We start from the raw sequence: 17,919 nt of genomic DNA, 5'->3' as shown, positions 1-17,919 counted from the left end.
TTATTTATTAGGTTACTACAATAATCTTAAGCCGAACAAAGCCCAAGAAGGGAAATTTGACTAAATGACACTAAAGATGCTAATATTTGACTTTTTGACCGGCGCATAAAACTAAATGCGCTAGTGACACTTTTATTTTTTTTGACGAAAATGCTCACATTGAGAGACGCAACCGGTAATCGCGAGACGATTTTTTTTTTGTTTTCGTCTCGCGATTGCCAGTTGCGTCTCGCGAATGCCGATTGTGTCTCGCGACAAGGGCAAAATCGTTCAAAAAAAAAAAAAGATATCACCCGCGCATTTAATTTTTTGCGCTGGTCAACAAATTAAATAATCCTATCTTTTAAGGCCATTTCGTCCTATTCATCCAATGTGTAAGAACTTATTGTAATTTGAGGGAATTGTTTAGGGTTTAATTAATAATTGTGAGTTCTTCTTTTTTTTTCCAAAAGAAAAAAAAAGAGAAATGAAAAGAAAAGAAAAAGGAAACTCATAATTAAACCATTAAACATGAGTTTACTTGTTCTTACTTCTTAATAGAGTCAAAGCTTTTCCTCAAATCCATAAACAGATAAAAAAAATAATATTAAAAGAAATTACAGAGCGGGGAACGGGGGAAGAAGAGTCCATAGAGGGCAAAGCTCTCTCTCCTTCAACTTCAATTACAGTCAACCAACCTGCAACGGATACCGCCACCGCCACCGCCATCGCCATCGCCGCTTCAACCTCTCAGGGAACAATTCCGGCACCAGATCTGAGTTCTATCACCGGGAATGGCTTCTAATGAAGTCAATTCACGCTTGAACCAACTTATTATCCCTGCACTAGAGAAGATTATCAAGAATGGATCATGGAGAAAACACTCCAAGCTCGTCCATGAGTGTAAATCTGTGATTCATCGTTTATCCTCTCCAGACAAGTCGACTCCTAGCTCACCGGACAGACAATTAGACTATGACGCTTCATCTCTTCCCGGAATTATCCACGACGGAGGTCCCGTCGAGTATTCCATTGCCGATTCGGAGTTCGTTATTAGTCCTATCATTAAGGCATGTTCTTCTGGAACTCTCAAGATCGCCGATCCAGCTCTTGATTGCATACAGAAACTGATTGCTCATGGCTATCTCCGTGGTGAAGTGGACACATCAGGAGGTCCTGAAGCAAAGTTACTGTCGAAGCTCATTGAATCTGTGTGTAAATGCCACGAGTTAGGCGATGAGGCAATTGAATTGCTGGTGCTCAAGACTCTTTTGTCCTCTGTTACTTCGGTTTCCCTGCGAATGCATGGGGATTGCTTGCTACTCGCGGTGCGGACCTGCTACGATATATATTTAGGGAGTAAGTCTGAGGTTAATCAAACGACGGCTAAAGCATCGCTAATTCAGATGCTTCTCATTGTTTTCCGAAGAATGGAAGCCGATTCCTTAACTGTGCCAGTACAGCCAATTGTTGTTGCAGAGCTGATAGATCTGCCAGAGAAGACTGATGGGGATGGATCAACCACAATGTTCGTACAGGGATTTATCACTAAGATAATGCAGGATATTGATGGAGTTTTGAATCCATCTACGCCTGGGAAATCAGGGACATGGGTACATGATGGAGCTTTTGAAACGAGAGCGACTGTGGCGTCAACAAATCCGGCTGATTTGTTAGATTCAACTGATAAAGATATGTTGGATGCAAAGTACTGGGAAATTAGCATGTACAAGACAGCCTTGGAGGGGAGGAAGGGGGAATTGGCAGATGTAGAGGTTGAGAGGGATGATGATATGGAGGTTCAAATTGGGAATAAGTTGAGAAGGGATGCATTTTTGGTGTTTCGAGCACTTTGTAAACTGTCAATGAAGACGCCTCCAAAGGAGGCATTGGCTGATCCACAACTAATGCGTGGGAAGATTGTAGCATTGGAGTTGCTTAAGATTTTGCTGGAGAATGCCGGGGATATCTTCAGGACTAGTGAGAGGTACTTTTATGTATGATATATATTCTATAATATTACAAAAAAACTGTCTTGGTGCGCTAGAGTATATATAAACCAGTAGTTATTCTTATCAAAATTCATGTTCTGTTCTCAATGATATGTTAGACTAAGTTGTCAGGAGATAAAGAGGTTTTTAATCACTGAAGTTGGCAACATAAGTATCCCTTAAAGTACGAGTTTACATCGATAAAGTATTACCAACTGCCAAACTTTATTGTTTTCCTAATTAGATTATTATTCTCCTAATTAGTTTTAATTTCGGATTAGTCAATCACCTTATAAATAGGATACAATGTAATCAATCAAAGCATTCAATAATAAACACGTCAGCTTATAATCTTTCTCTTCAAGAACTTGAACTCAATCGAATAGTTCTTATTCATCTATCTCTTCTTTACATCATCGATTCTCAAAATCAAACTTATTATCCTTGCTGAAGTTGTTAATTGTATGAAATGATGATAGGGTTTGGCTATTACTATTAGGGCAGAAGTAGAGGAGAAGCCAAGAGAAGGGAAAATAGACTTATTGATTAATGAATGAATTACAACATATGCTAGAAACCTTTAATTATATACATATTCTAATTAATGGTAATTATAAATCCTAATTCTAAATAGATAAGTAATATTTATCTAATGCTAATAATTATTCTTTGCTAATTATCCTGATGGGTGACGTGGCGAAAAACCTTGAGAATTAAGAAAAGAAAAAGACTTTTTATTTGGAATCGGGTATCTTGTCACAATTTGATGCAATCACTGTCCCATTGAAAAATCGCCAAATTTAAAATTGAAAGTAACTTTTTCCTTTGATAGAAGTTTGTATTTTGGATCATGAGCGAGATTATTTTCTAGATCATGATCTCTATTGTATGTGATTATTTGTTTCATTTGGTATAAAGATGTTTTTTTTAAATCATGATCCATATTATAATGTGATTTTGGCTTCATTTGATATACAAATTGTTTTATAGATCATGATCCAAATTATTTTACTAGATTACTGTGATTTTTGACAAACATAACAAATGTAAATTTTTTCGGATAATAATATAGATCATCAAATATGATAACAAATACGTCCATTGATGCATGAACCTATGCTAGAAGCCTTTGTATATATAGGAATCTCCTAACTCAAATTAATGATAATTAGATCCTAATTCTAAATGGATACTGCTAACTAATACTTATTTAATTCTAATATTTATTCTTTGCTAATTATCCAATGGGTGACATGGTGACCGCTTCTTGGTTGGAGGTGACTGCCGGCATCACCGAAGCCATGCATCGGTTACATTCATTAAAGCTGTAGATACTATTTCTCCATGTGCTATCATCTCAGTCCTTGGTTGAGCCGAAATCTCTAACCCTGGAATGTCTTTGGTATCAATTGAGTGAGTAGTGACTACCTTTTTTTTTCCACAATATCGAATGACTACTTTGTTGATTTGAAAATTTTCCAGGGCTGGTTTTATTTTATTTAGTTAGCCAATCTTTGGCTGAAGCATATATCTTTTATTTTTCTTTCTGGCTTACTAATATTTTGTCATAATGTAGTATTAGTAATGTGTGTCCTCAAGTTGTTTTGATTGGCTGGTTTACATGTATAATTTTCTGTGCTTTGTGGGACTACATGCTATATGAATGACCAATCAAGAACAACTAATGGAAGGAATACTTGGAGCTCAGATGTACTTTAATTCACTATCTAACAAACCTTTTCTAATGTTTGTTGGATCAGGTTTCTAGGTGCTATCAAGCAATACTTGTGTTTGTCCTTGTTGAAGAACAGTGCTTCATCTCTGATGATTGTCTTCCAGCTTTCCTGTTCCATTTTCTTTAGTTTGGTGTTACGATTTAGGGCTGGATTGAAGGCTGAGATTGGAGTATTCTTCCCTATGATTGTCCTAAGAGTTCTTGAAAATGTTGCTCAACCTAATTTTCAGCAGAAGATGATAGTCCTTCGGTTTATTGAGAAGCTGTGTGTTGATTCGCAGATCTTGGTGGATATTTTCCTCAATTATGATTGTGATGTTAACTCATCTAATATATTTGAAAGGTATGTACCTCTCTGATTATCATTCAGTCAATCTTGTAATGTGATAATGTACAAGCAGTTCTTTAGCTCTTCACTGTTTTAGATTATCTCCAAAACTGTCTTAGTAGTGAAAGCTTGTTTTTTCCCTTCTGAGATCTGTCACCTTTTTGTTTGAATAATGCAATTTCAATTTTTTCTTGTTTCACTCTCCTTTCTGCAGAATGGTCAATGGTCTTCTGAAGACTGCTCAAGGTGTTCCTGCTGGTACTGTCACTACGATGTTGCCTCCTCAAGAACAGACCATGAAACTTGATGCTATGAAGTGCTTAGTTACTATTTTGAAATCAATGGGTGACTGGATGAACAAGCAATTAAGGATCCAAGATCCTCGTTCTTCAAGAAATTCTGAAGAAGCCGAAATAAATCCTGATTCAAGAGCTGTTTCCTTGGCTAATGGAAATGTGGAGGAGGTTGCTGAAGGACCTGATTCGCAATCTGAAGCTGCAAGCGAAGCTTCAGATGTGTCAACAATTGAGCAACGTCGAGCATACAAGCTTGAACTTCAGGTAAAACTGACTTTATACTATCAGAAGCTGTCAAGCAGTTATATCTTTTTTGTTTCACTGCTGGTCCTGATCTGAAATTCATGGCAGGAAGGTATATCTCTTTTCAATCGGAAACCTAAAAAAGGTATTGAGTTCTTGATAAGTGCAAATAAAGTTGGAAGCTCTGCTGAAGAAATTGCATCTTTCCTTAAAGATGCAACTGGGTTAAACAAGAGTTTAATTGGCGACTATTTAGGGGAAAGAGAGGAACTACCTCTGAAAGTAATGCATGCATATGTGGACTCTTTTTCTTTACAAGGGTTGGAGTTTGATGAGGCTATTAGGACTTTCCTACAGGGCTTCAGGTTGCCTGGTGAGGCACAAAAGATTGACCGCATCATGGAGAAGTTCGCTGAACGATATTGCAAATGTAATCCAAAAGCTTTCATTAGTGCAGACACAGCATATGTACTTGCTTACTCTGTGATAATGCTCAATACTGATGCACACAACCCTATGGTAAAAAACAAGGTATATCTACAATTAATATCATGTGTGTGAGCTTATATTCCCCATTCCTTACTCACATTGTCATCAAAACCCGCAGATGTCAGCTGAAGACTTTATAAAGAATAATCGAGGCATAGATGATGGGAAAGATCTACCTGAAGAGTATTTGAGATTGTTGTTTGACCGAATATCCAGGAATGAGATTAAAATGAAGGAACATGAGTTAGCTCCTCAACAAATGCAATCTGTAATCTCTAACAAAATTCTAGGTTTGGATAGTATATTGAACATCGTGATCAGTAAACGAGGGGAAGAAAAAGATATGGAGACTAGTGATGATCTCATGAGGCACGTGCAAGAACAATTTAAAGAAAAGGCTCGGAAATCTGAGTAAGTCAATTTGACTGTCCTTTGTGCTAATAATTTTCTTGGACCTTGATATTCAGCCAGCTTATTATTGCCACTGCTTGGTGGGTTAAAACACCCTTACTTTCTTAGAATGATGATGTATGTCAAAAACAAAAATCATTACTTTTTCTGTCAATATTTATACAGAGAAATTTTGTAGGGAAGAAGATTGTCTTCATATAATTGGATTGACTAACTATTACGAGGAGAATGCAATTTATAGGAAATACTAGAAGAAAACTAATTAAATGATAAAATTTTATTTGTACCTCCTGGTCGGATTTTCCTTTATCTTTGCGAATCTAAAAAGGATAATTGTTGATTGTCCATATACACACATGTTTGTTCCTCTTGGACATTTTCAGTTTGTTGCCACTCTCATGGCTCTTTGTTAGATCCTTTACCTCGTTTCCCAAACTTGTTCAAGGGCCTTATGTCTTTCATGTTGATATGCTGTTCTTGACCCAGGTTATTTTAGGTTGTTTATTAACATAGGTTTGAAGGGAGTGTTGGAGATATTTTGCTTTAGAATTTGTCTGATAAAATTGATAATTAGATGCTGATTATTGAATAGTAAATTAATGCGCTGAATTAAGTATTGAGAACACTATCTTTACACATGTTTCTAGATGCTATTCAGCATATTTAACATTAAGTTGTATTGACTTGTTATTTTATACTTTATTTTAGCTCTAAATTGAATTAATTTATTTTTACTATCATAGTTTAGTATAAATGGTACATCTCTTCGCAATATCGTAATCAAACAGTTGTAGTTTCGGGATGGTATTGTCTTTATGATGGAGTCTAGATTAAATATTTTTAAATTCTTTACCTTAGCGATGGTATTGTCTATATAAATGTCGGGTTTCATTGTAATCACCTAATTTATCAATTAAAGTTTCTTCTACTTTATTTTAACATTTAATATTGATTGGCTTGGGGATTTGTAGGTCAGTATATTATGCAGCATCTGATGTTGTGATCCTCAAATTCATGATTGAGGTTTGTTGGGCTCCAATGTTGGCTGCATTCAGTGTTCCTCTTGATCAGAGTGATGACGAGGTAGTGATAGCTCACTGTCTTGAAGGGTTCCGTTATGGAATCCATGTTACAGCAGTCATGTCCATGAAGACTCATCGAGATGCCTTTGTGACTTCTCTAGCAAAGTTTACTTCACTTCACTCTCCGGCAGATATCAAACAGAAAAATATAGATGTTATAAAGGTTAGTATTTCTTTGTTTATAGCCTCTCCATCTGATGAGAACTGAACACGTCCTTACGAGTTAGTTATAAGCTTACATTACTATGTACCACGCTCATCCTTGTGGCTGTGGTTATGTAATTGAACTATGGTTCCTCATTGCTGCTGATTCTTTACATGCAACATAAGCTAGGTTATTTCTGATTTCCAACTTTCATTTCACAAAAATAGAATGATGCTAAAAAATGATTTTCATGATTCATTCTACCATGTTAAGCCGTTATGGAAACAAACCACAATTTTGCCCTTTTCTTATAATATCCCTATCATTGTAGAAGTTCTTAAGGAAACAAAAATAAATTATGAACTATATTTTGTTTCCACACGATTTTGTATATGGAAATAGCTCTAGATACATAAAAAGAAAAATACATGTTTTCAAATGGGCCTTATGTACACACAAATTCTACTGTTTTCTTTTGGGGAAACAGGTATATAAATCAACAGCTATAGATCCCATGTAATTATTTTAATTTTGTTCGATATTGGTGCTGCAAAACACACCAGAGGGAATTATTCCTTTTAGGCCAGGATTCTAATGTCACCATGTCTTCTCATCTAAGTATTGACACCTTCATCACGTTCTATTGTAAAAAGGGATATTATGTTGCACATCACCTTCATAATGGTTCAGCACAGTTTTAGAGTAAAGTAGGTTTGACTTAAACTTTCTTCTTTCAACAGGCAATAATAACCTTAGCAGATGAAGAGGGTAACTATTTACAGGAAGCTTGGGAGCATATTCTGACATGTGTTTCTAGATTTGAACATTTACATCTATTGGGAGAGGGTACCCCACCAGATGCTACATTCTTTGCAGTTCATCAGAAGGAGTTTGATAAATCAACCCAATCCAAGTCCAATATCCTTCCTGTCTTAAAGAACAAAGGACCTGGAAAGATTCAATATGCAGCTAATGTGGTTAGAAGGGGTTCATATGATAGTGCTAGTATAGGAGGCAATGCTTCAGCTGGCATTACATCAGAACAGATGCATAATTTGGTTTCGAACTTAAATATGTTAGAACAAGTGGGTGAAATGAGCCGAATATTCATCAGGAGTCAAAATCTGAACAGCGAGGCAATAGTTGACTTCGCCAAAGCTCTTTGCAAGGTTTCCATGGAAGAATTGCGGTCTACATCAGATCCCCGAGTTTTCAGCCTTACTAAAATAGTAGAGTTTGCGTATGTTTCAAGTTTTCTGTTGGAGATTTTGTTTCAATTTTGTTTTTGCGATACCATCATGGATGTTCCATCTGAGATTCTTTTATTCAAACAGGCACTACAACATGAACCGAATAAGGCTTGTTTGGTCGAGAATCTTTCATGTTCTCTCACACTTTTTTGTTACAATTGGCTGTTCTGAGAACCTTTCAATTGCAATATTTGCAATGGACTTGTTACGCCAGCTATCCATGAAATTCTTGGATAGAGAAGAATTGGCCAACTATAATTTTCAGAATGAGTTCATGAAGCCATTTGTGATTGTCATGCGAAAGAGTAATGCTGTTGAGATCCGTGAATTGATCGTCAGATGTGTTTCTCAGATGGTCCTCTCACGGGTTAATAATGTCAAGTCAGGCTGGAAGAGCATGTTTATGGTAAAACTTTAGTTATTTATTTTATGGGCTGAAAATTAAGAAACTAACATCTATCACAATTAATTGATTTCAGGTATTTACAACAGCAGCATATGATGATCGAAAGAACATTGTTCTGTTGGCATTTGAAATTACTGAGAAGATTGTGAGAGACTATTTCCCTTATATCACGGAAACTGAAACTACTACTTTTACGGACTGTGTGAATTGCTTGATCGCATTCACCAACAACAGATTCAATAAAGATATTAGCTTAAATGCTATTGGTTTTCTCCGGTTTTGTGCTGCAAAACTTGCTGAAGGAGATCTTGGCTCATCTTCACCTCAAACAAGAAAAGACAAAAAAGAGGAAAATGGTCAACTGTCAGTAAAGGATGATCATCTCTATTTCTGGTTCCCCTTATTGGCTGGTTAGAAATGACATAATATATCTATTTGGGAACTGTATTTATTAATTTTAATTAACTTTCTATTCTCCTTTTTGTTTTCAAACAGGGTTGTCCGAACTTAGTTTTGATCCAAGATCTGAAATCAGAGAAAGTGCTCTCCATGTGCTTTTCGACACATTACGCAAACATGGTCATCATTTTTCTCTACCTTTATGGGAAAGGGTGTTTGATTCGGTCTTATTCCCTATATTTGATTATGTACGTCATGCAATTGTTCCTTCCGGTGGGAACTCATCCGAACATCAGATCATCAATGGTGATAATGGCGAGCTTGACCATGATTCATGGCTTTATGAGACTTGTACATTGGCCCTCCAATTAGTCGTAGATCTTTTCGTTAAGTTCTACGACACTGTAAATCCGCTATTAAAGAAAGTACTCATGTTACTAGTGAGCTTCATTGAACGTCCTCATCAAAATCTAGCTGGTATTGGAATTGCTGCATTTGTTCGATTGATGAGCAATTCAGGTGATCTTTTCTCCGATGAGAAGTGGCTGGAAGTGGTTACGTCGCTAAAAGAAGCGGCTAAAGTAACACTGCCTGATTTCTCTTTCGTTATGGATATAGATGGTAAGCAGATCTCAGGTAGTGAAGAACAACTGACTAGAGAGGGTGAAGAAGCCTCTGGTCCCGAAATTTCGGATGACAGTTCTGAGAATTCGGGAAGGAATGGGTTCCATGTTACTCTATCTGATGCCAAGTGCAGAGCTGCAGTTCAGCTTTTGTTGATACAGGTAAATGCTCTTGATTTTCTTTTGTGTATTCTCTGTGGGTATCAAGGAATGTTAGAACTAGAGTCTAAAAACTGTTTTTGCTGTGTTGATGTTTGTGGGAGCTTTTATTGTTATGAAAAACCAAATATTTATGAGTATACGGTTGTTTTAACAATAAAGTCAACATACTCACATGTCAATATCCGATTGATTCAGATACAAAAACAAAAATAAAATTTTCAATTTGTCTCTAACTAAATTTAGTTTTCAAACAACGTGCATCTGATTCATAATTTTTTGTATCTGGATTTATTGTCTTCTAATGAGTATGTTGATGTTTATGGAAACACTTTATTTTTGTTTATGAATTTGGATCTGGATCTAGATGCAGATACGTTTGAAAACTAAACTAGTTGACAAATTCAAAATCTTTTGTTTTTGTACATGGATCCGTTAGTTAGAGACAAATTAAAAAAATTATTTATGTTTTTGTATCTTGATCCCTGTTATTGACACTTGAGGTATGTTGATGTTTGTGGGATCCTTTATTGTTAAAGAAAACCGTATAAAGTAAATACATACAGTAGTGGCCATGAGGAGCAGTGCCTTAAGCAAAAAATAGATATATATATTTTTTTAATTTACTAGTTCTATTTTGTGTTATTAATAAGTTTGTATTATTTTTAACAAAAGTAACATAATTTAGTTGGTTAGAAGCTATGTTAACACATAGTGACCTATAGTTCAAACATTGTTAGGTGCTACTAATTTTTATTTTTCTGATTTTGGGTGCCCTTGTGGGAGGGATGCCCTAGGTGGCCGCATAGCTGGCCTTACCCTAGGGCCGGCCATGAATACATAATGCCCCCAATTCAAAATTTTATTTGAAAAGTGTTTTTTTTTTTTTGAGAACGCTGGGTTCCGCTGCTCCTATGGAGTGCGACTAATCCCCGCGGGTTAAGTACATAGTCCGCAAACATACTTAACCAATTAACCAGGCGCAGAAATTGCCGCCTGACGGGCTCGAACCCAGGACCTCATGGAGGCCTGGGGGATATCCACCTCTTGTTGCCACTAGGCTAGAAGAGGGGATCGTGTTTTCTAGTGATTCTAGCAAACATTATGGAAAGATTGTCACTTATTCATTGATGGCTTATCAAATATTGGCAGGCTATAATGGAGATCTACAACATGTTCAGACATAATCTTTCATCTAAGAATACTGTAATCCTATTAGAAGCTATCCATACCGTGGCCATACACGCTCACAAAATCAACAGCGACTCTACATTAAGAGTAAAACTACATTTACTAGGTCCCGCCACACAACTACAAGACCCTCCATTACTTCGCCTCGAAAACGAATCCTATCAAATTTGCCTCACATTACTTCAAAACCTTACAATAGACAGACCTCCTCCAACTTACAACGAGGCCGAAGTCGAGTCTTACCTTGTGGATATCTGTCAAGAGGTCTTGCAATTCTACATTGACGTTGCAGCAGAAAAGCCTCTTGGTAAACAGCTTAACTGGTCTATTCCTATAAGCTCAAATAAGAGGAGAGAATTGGCTGCTCGTGGTCCTCTTCTCGTTTCGACTCTCCAAACTGTATCTTGTCTGAATGATTCATCGTTTGAGAAGCAGTTACCTCTCTTCTTCCCACTTATGTCGGTATTGATTCGTTGCGAACATGGTTCGAGTGAAGTTCAGATAGCACTTAGCCAGATGCTCAGCTTATCTGTGGGTCCTGTTTTGCTCCGATCATGTTAAAAAAAGGTATATTTTCTTGAGCATTTGTTTTCGGTATTCTCATATACGATATATATAGTCTGTCTAGGAGTGGGTAATAATGATGTTTGTTTGTTGTGATTTTTGTTTCATAAGGTTTGATTAGTATTTTATCTTTGTAACCTTGATAATCTTTCAAAGGAATTCTTTTGTGCAATATATAACTAGTCAGGTCTTATGAGGCAAATGTTGGCCCTTTTAATCTTTTGAGGGAGGAAAGTTCAGTGACAATTGGATTTTAGACTATATGGTTTATTATATTGAGCTCTCATATTCTATTTTTATTGAAAACAATATGGTAAATGATTGAACTTTTTAATTAGAAATATCACAATTTTAGTGTTTTGAAACATTTTTTAAATGGATAAAACATGTCTTCTTATTCTAAGTATCATTTTTATTTTTATAATTAATTTTCCACATTATAATTGGCTTTGAACGATTTGTTTAAATATGTATTTTTTCGAGATTTATGCCCTGACTAAAAAAAATTGAGAGAATTTATATTATTACATAATTTTGATATACTTTGAATGTCTTAAAAATATGTGTGATGTACTAGGCTAATTAAAAAAAAAAAAAAAGAGAATTTGTTATATTTTTTAAAATGTTGTAAATTAATTTTTTTAACATAATTAGTTAAAGTATTAAAACGTTCATTTAGAAGAAAATCTTCAACTAGTTAAAATTATGATAATTTGAATTGCATATACAAGAATTGCTAATTTCTTTTCTTTTTTTATCAGTATAATATTATTCTAGAATTCCTTCTATTTTTTTAAAAGAAAATATTAATAAATGAGAATGTTTGAAATAAGTTAAAATTGGTTAATTACGTACCTAAGTCCATACTCGTTGTGTTCATCACCCAAAAAAAACATTTTGAGCTTCCTTTATAAAAATATATTATACTGAAACAATTAAATTTTATCTGGTCATGGTTCAAAATTATAATTCATAAAGATTACATTGTTATGCTGAAAATCACAATAATCTTTTAAAAATAAAAGTTAAAAATTATATTATGATCAGAAAACATGAGGATCATACCTATAAAAACAATCCTATTATAGCAAATTAGCAAAAAAAATCACTTTTTATCGTTGATTCAGAATTAATATAATAAATTGTTTAAATATAATGAAAGCTTAATCGATGAAAAAAAAAGTTTACTCTAAAACAAACTAGAGAACGATAATCTCCCATTGGAGTCATTCATGTAAAAGTTGCATTGACTAAGCGAAAATAATTTAATTTGAATTTGTGACAAATTAATTAAGAATGACTACAATTATAAATCAATGCTTCAGAATTGAGATTCCCAAATATGCTTCAAGGTCAAAACTTACTTTATTCCTTTTGACATTCTACTCTAAGTAAGAGAAAAAATGTGCAACTTTTGCGAAATAAGCGCACATTAATAGGGTTAATTATCCCGACCTTTCTTATCAAGCATCAACATATAAATGCGGTTTATCTATATTTGTGGGATGTTTCCATCTCCCCAAAAAATAAATTCACGATGTCCGAATGCGATGATTTCAAGTCTCATCGAACTATTAAATTCTCAAAACAAGTTAATCCTTAATTAATTATTCACATTTCAAATGTCAAAAGTGTTCTCACATGTGTTTGAATGGTATGAATGAGATAATTGACTTAATTTGATTGCTTACAAATTACAAATGAGATTGAATTAAATCATGAGGCCTTAAAGAATTATCTTTTCTCATACTCCATGCCCCATGCACGTTACCATCCCCCTTTAATCTTTCCTAAGCAAAACTAAACATGCATGTTCATATCATCAATATTTGTGCCAGATCCAAAACTGCAAAACCTGTTATATATATAAATTTGAGATTTTGTCTCTTCTTCATCATCATCATCAAATTGAAGAACAAAATTTTTACAAAAATGAATTCACAGCAGAAGAATAGGCCACATGAGAGCACCATGATTTTCAGCAGCCGATGGGTGATGATGATACTACTAATGTCAACTTCTTCTATTCTCCTGCTGATAGTTGGAGTGTTCATACCTTACATAGGGCCTGCAGCTATTACTACTACTATTGATTATTCTGGTTCTGAATGGAAGGATTATAGATTGGAGGAGGCGTTGAAGAGAGTGGCCGGGAAGAAGGATAAAACGGTTATAGTGTGTACGGTTAGCGAACCGTATTGGCCGTTGTTGAATAATTGGTTGATTAGTGTGAAGAGACAGAAACATCATGACAAGGTTTTGGTGATTGCTGAGGATTATGCAACACTTTTTAAGGTTAATGAAAGATGGCCTGGTCATGCTGTTCTTATTCCTCCTGTTCCTGATTCTCAGTCTGCTCATAACTATGGATCTCAGGTACTATGTACTTCTTCTACTCATCATTGTTTTAATTACCTATTTTCTTTTTGATTAACTCAAGTCAAATTTAGGTTATGATTAGTAACAAGTTTTTGTTATTGTAGTTCTTTTGTCATAGTCAATACAATTTTCAAGTCCAACTATAGATCAAGATTTTTAGTGAACCAATGCGTTCATTAATTTCAATATCGTGACATGACTCGAATCGGACATGAATACATGAATCTTTATACTCTATCGCCGAACTATGAGTTTTCAAACACTTTAAGTTAAGATGGAGATTCATCGCTATGAGAAGAGAACACTTTTAAATTAAAATGAAGATTAGAAGATCGTGCTAACTTCTTTAAAGAAGAAAAAACTATTAATAATTTGAATGTTATATATAGGGATTCTACAATTTCACATCTAGAAGGCCACGTCACCTTCTTAAAATATTGGAACTGGGATACAGTGTAATGTATAATGATGTTGATTTAGTATGGGTGGAAGATCCATTTCCCTATTTTCAGGAAAACCATGACATCTACTTCTCAGATGACACAGATCAGGTATTAATTTTTTACTCTTCTTCTACTTTTATTTTTATTTCATTTAAGTTAGCCTTACTTAATTTGCTGCTGCTTATGCAGGTGAAACCATTGAATCATGCTCACAATTTACCACCACCTGGTCGCGATAAACGCACCAACATCTGCAGTTGCATCATTTATTTGCATCCAACTGTCGGGGCAAAGCTTGTTATATCGAAATGGATAGAAGAAATTCTAGACGAGCATTGGACATCGAATAACAAAGCTAATGATCAACCAGCTTTTAATTTTGCCCTAATGAAAACAATAAAACAAGTGGATATGTATTTGCTTCCTCAAGTAGCATTTCCAACAGGGGGAGTGTTCTTCTTGAACAAGACTTGGGCTCAACAGAACAAAGGAAAGCAAGCCATTATTCATAACAATTACATTGTTGGATTTCAAAATAAGATTAAAAGGTTTCAAGAATATGGTCTTTGGTTGATCCATGATCATCTCATTGAATCCCCTATTGGTGATCTATCATCTCCTTAAATTTTTATCAAGTTAAAATCATTTCCACATCATTCAATAAATTCAATGTTTTATAATTAGGGACAGATCTATACGAGGGTTGTACCATACCAATTTTTTTTTATTACCTACCAAGCCTGTATGTGTCTCGATCATTTAAAAACAATAATATTCCTGAGTTTGATTCTCATTTTCTGCATATTTCTTTTTGAATTTTTTTCCTTGCATTAAGTTTAAACCTTCGAAACTCTAATTTCTTTACAAAATATTGATGTTTCAACTAACTATACAAAGTTAACATAAAATGGTTCTTTTGACCTTGAGAAATTTCAGGTTCTCAAATATCCTATACACATAAAAGAGAGATACAAATCATACGACTCTTTAACATATATCTTTAGCATTCCTCGTATATGCACAACATATAATACAAGTCATAGTATATTAGCCAAAAAAGTTTGGAAATTCGACTAACCTTGTGATTGCTTTGATTTCTTCATCTTAAATCCCAAACTAGAAACTAAAGAGTTCTTAACCCAAGCAAAACTCGCTTCAACTGATTCTAGGTTCAACATATAGGGAGAAATCTCGAAATAGGTTGGTCTTGGTGTCGATGGACATCCAAGGGATTGAATTAGATCCTCGACAGATAATACTCTGAATTTAGGCGGACCGTTATTTAGAGCAATATTGTAGACTCTGTGCTCGTAAATCTTTCCTTTCTGATCGAGCTTGTATTCTGAAACACCATCAAACCTACCACGGGTGGTCTCCCATGGCACTCGTGGTATACCATGAACAGTCCATCGAACCATTATAATAGACTCGTCAGGCTGCCAAATGCTGATGATATCGAACCATAATGCCTTGAAAAAGATCCTACCTTGGAATCGAAGAGCCCAAAAGATTGATTTATAGTTGTTGATGCCGGAAAAAGTGTTAAGTGGATCCTTGAACACAATGTCATCCCTGTAAAAAAGGATAAACAGATAATTAAGACATTTCATGACTTTTTTGGTAGAATTAGCATTTGAATGTTGTTAGAATTTAAAATTTAAAATTTAAATTTGATAAGAACTGGATTCAATTGATTTCCTATGTTTGAAAAACAAACATAAGATTATAATTCTTTAAGAAATTTATTTAATTACATTTCATATTAATATTGACGGGTTGTACAAACAATGCATGTAATGACATTTGAAACAATGTCGATCCGACGCATGGCCTGATGGACAAAAGCTTAGTCGACATATAAAATAAATTGGAATTGCAATTATTATTAAGTGGGAAGGTTAAAATTAAAGATTAAAAAATCATTTACATTTTAATTCCAATTCTACTTACTTAGTTTGAATGATAAAACAAACAACAAAATTGGAATTGGATTCCAAATCCAAATCCAAATCAACCCAACCAAACCAAACATAAAAGTTATTACTTTTTAGAGGATACAACAAAAGGTCCAGGTTGACTCTCTCATCATAAAATTAGTTTTTCCAAGGATTTAGTAGACTATTTAGTGAATGATTTAATCATATTTTTTAAGTTAAGATTTGTAGTAACAAAGTAGTAGTGAATTACAACTTCTTGTAATACAATCACTAGTACAAGGAACTTATTTGATCAAGATAATATACCCAAAAATATAATAATCCACATTAGCTCAAAGTAATCTATCTATTCATGGTTGAATTGATAGATAGTTAACAACTTCTCTATGGCATCCATTCCAACAGCAAATGCACAATTTGTACTAATAGTAATTGTGAAGTTTCCAACTAAAACCTCCATCAAATTGATTGGAAAGGTAATCTTTACAATCAAATGGTTGTTCTTTAGATGTGTCTAACAAAATAAACTTAAGTTGATCATTGGATGGAGAAGAAAGATTGCCCAAAACAATTATGAACGTCATAAAAGAGGTAATCCTACATATTCATCTTTTTGAATAAACTTATGGGGTACCATGTTCTAGAACCCATCAAGAACATAATTCCAGTTCCTAATTTTAGCTAGATCAAGACAATGTTGCAACTTAGTTTTAAGAAATTGCTTTTGTTAACATACCTGACACATTTTCCGAAGTATGAACTTTCAAAATGTTAACTTTCTTAGAATCCGTATTTTTTTGATGAAATTATATCTTACATTGATAGGTTTAGTGTGCTTGTGATGAATAGGATTTCTGGAAATATGCAATACACTCTTATTATCCTAACCAAGAGTTTGTCAACTCTCCTAGGAGCCCTATATGCAATGAAAACAGGTTGTGCACCTAAGTATCTTGTCTTTAAGGCTGAAGATGAGAACACTACAAACCTTGACAAGGATGTATCTCTTTTCATTTTAGAAGAATAGGCGACATCTTCTCAACAAATGCAAGAGCTACTTTAACTATTGGTTGAACTAGCAGGGCCCTCATTTTAAATGTCCAAAAACCAAAATAGTTCTTTCCTGTGAAGGCATATGATGTCTTATTTTTCAGAAAGCAAAGTAAGAAAATCTTCCTTTTCTTGCAATAGTGCTCTGATACCCATGTGTTGTGTTTCAAGGGAGTATACTCTCGAGAAATAGAAGAAATGGAATGAAGACTAGAGAACACACACAAAGAGTTATAGTGGTTTGGATATGAATAACCTTACATCCACTTTGATCCAAGTCAAGATCAATTCCTTTATGAATCTTGGAGACATTACATTAACTTGATCAACTTACACTTCAAAACCTATGTTGTAGTCTATAATACAACATGGAACATCAAGAAGCCAAGGAACTAACCATGAATCCAAATAACTAAAATTTAGCTGTTAATTAGTAGATATGAGTTGTATTTCTAGTTTTCCAAAATAACCACAACTGTATAAAACCAGTTATTCTTATTAATTTGTGAATCAAATATGACAAATACATTTATGTGTGTAATAGCATGCATGTGAATATAGAATCCAACTAAACTAGATTGATTTAAAATAGAGTCTAAGGCATAGTTTGCACCAGCTTCCCCATAAAAAACTGAAACCCAGAAGTTGATTATTCCAAAAAATCAATTTGAATATCAGTAGAAGTTCATGTCATGTCAATAATAAGTATTAAACAAGACAAGATCTAAAAGAAATCACTTATTGTTTCCCACCCACTTCTTCCAGCAGATAAATAGTAAAAGAAATGAAAATCAAACCTGTAAATGTCAAAACTAAGTT

At 34.4% G+C, this 17,919-nt stretch overlaps 4 protein-coding genes across 4 annotated transcripts in view; 3 read left to right on the top strand and 1 right to left on the bottom strand.

The window, feature by feature from the left end:
- The first annotated feature begins 599 nt into the window (after window positions 1-599).
- On the top strand, window positions 600-11,590 carry LOC124940202 (brefeldin A-inhibited guanine nucleotide-exchange protein 2-like). Its single transcript, XM_047480686.1, has 11 exons — window positions 600-1,966; window positions 3,731-4,048; window positions 4,248-4,593; window positions 4,681-5,103; window positions 5,180-5,472; window positions 6,444-6,717; window positions 7,440-7,939; window positions 8,034-8,355; window positions 8,429-8,765; window positions 8,851-9,539; window positions 10,689-11,590. The coding sequence occupies exons 1-11, from the start codon at window positions 774-776 to the stop codon at window positions 11,286-11,288; spliced, it is 5,295 nt and encodes a 1,764-aa protein (XP_047336642.1). The 5' UTR covers window positions 600-773; the 3' UTR covers window positions 11,289-11,590.
- A 1,633-nt stretch (window positions 11,591-13,223) lies between these two features.
- LOC124939160 (UDP-D-xylose:L-fucose alpha-1,3-D-xylosyltransferase MGP4-like) lies at window positions 13,224-14,737 on the top strand. Its single transcript, XM_047479667.1, has 2 exons — window positions 13,224-13,667; window positions 14,060-14,737. The coding sequence occupies exons 1-2, from the start codon at window positions 13,224-13,226 to the stop codon at window positions 14,735-14,737; spliced, it is 1,122 nt and encodes a 373-aa protein (XP_047335623.1).
- Window positions 14,738-15,186: 449 nt separating this feature from the next.
- Window positions 15,187-16,795, bottom strand: LOC124939159. The gene is made up of 3 exons (XM_047479666.1): window positions 16,787-16,795; window positions 16,685-16,731; window positions 15,187-15,685 (listed from the first exon to the last, which is right to left on the bottom strand). Exons 1-3 carry the CDS (start codon window positions 16,793-16,795, stop codon window positions 15,187-15,189), a joined length of 555 nt encoding a protein of 184 aa, XP_047335622.1.
- A 96-nt stretch (window positions 16,796-16,891) lies between these two features.
- The window catches only part of LOC124939158 (1-aminocyclopropane-1-carboxylate synthase-like), a 6,573-nt gene continuing 5,545 nt past the window's right edge, over window positions 16,892-17,919 (top strand). Inside the window, exons 1-2 of the mRNA XM_047479665.1 lie at window positions 16,892-17,050; window positions 17,272-17,292. Of these exons, the coding sequence (XP_047335621.1) occupies window positions 16,892-17,050; window positions 17,272-17,292 (180 nt within the window). The remainder of the gene's footprint in view (window positions 17,051-17,271; window positions 17,293-17,919) is intronic.

This window comes from Impatiens glandulifera, chromosome 5 (genome assembly GCF_907164915.1).
Source record: "Impatiens glandulifera chromosome 5, dImpGla2.1, whole genome shotgun sequence".
NCBI lineage: Eukaryota > Viridiplantae > Streptophyta > Magnoliopsida > Ericales > Balsaminaceae > Impatiens > Impatiens glandulifera.
Note: the sequence above shows the minus strand (reverse complement) of the source record. Positions and strands in the feature narration are given on the sequence as shown.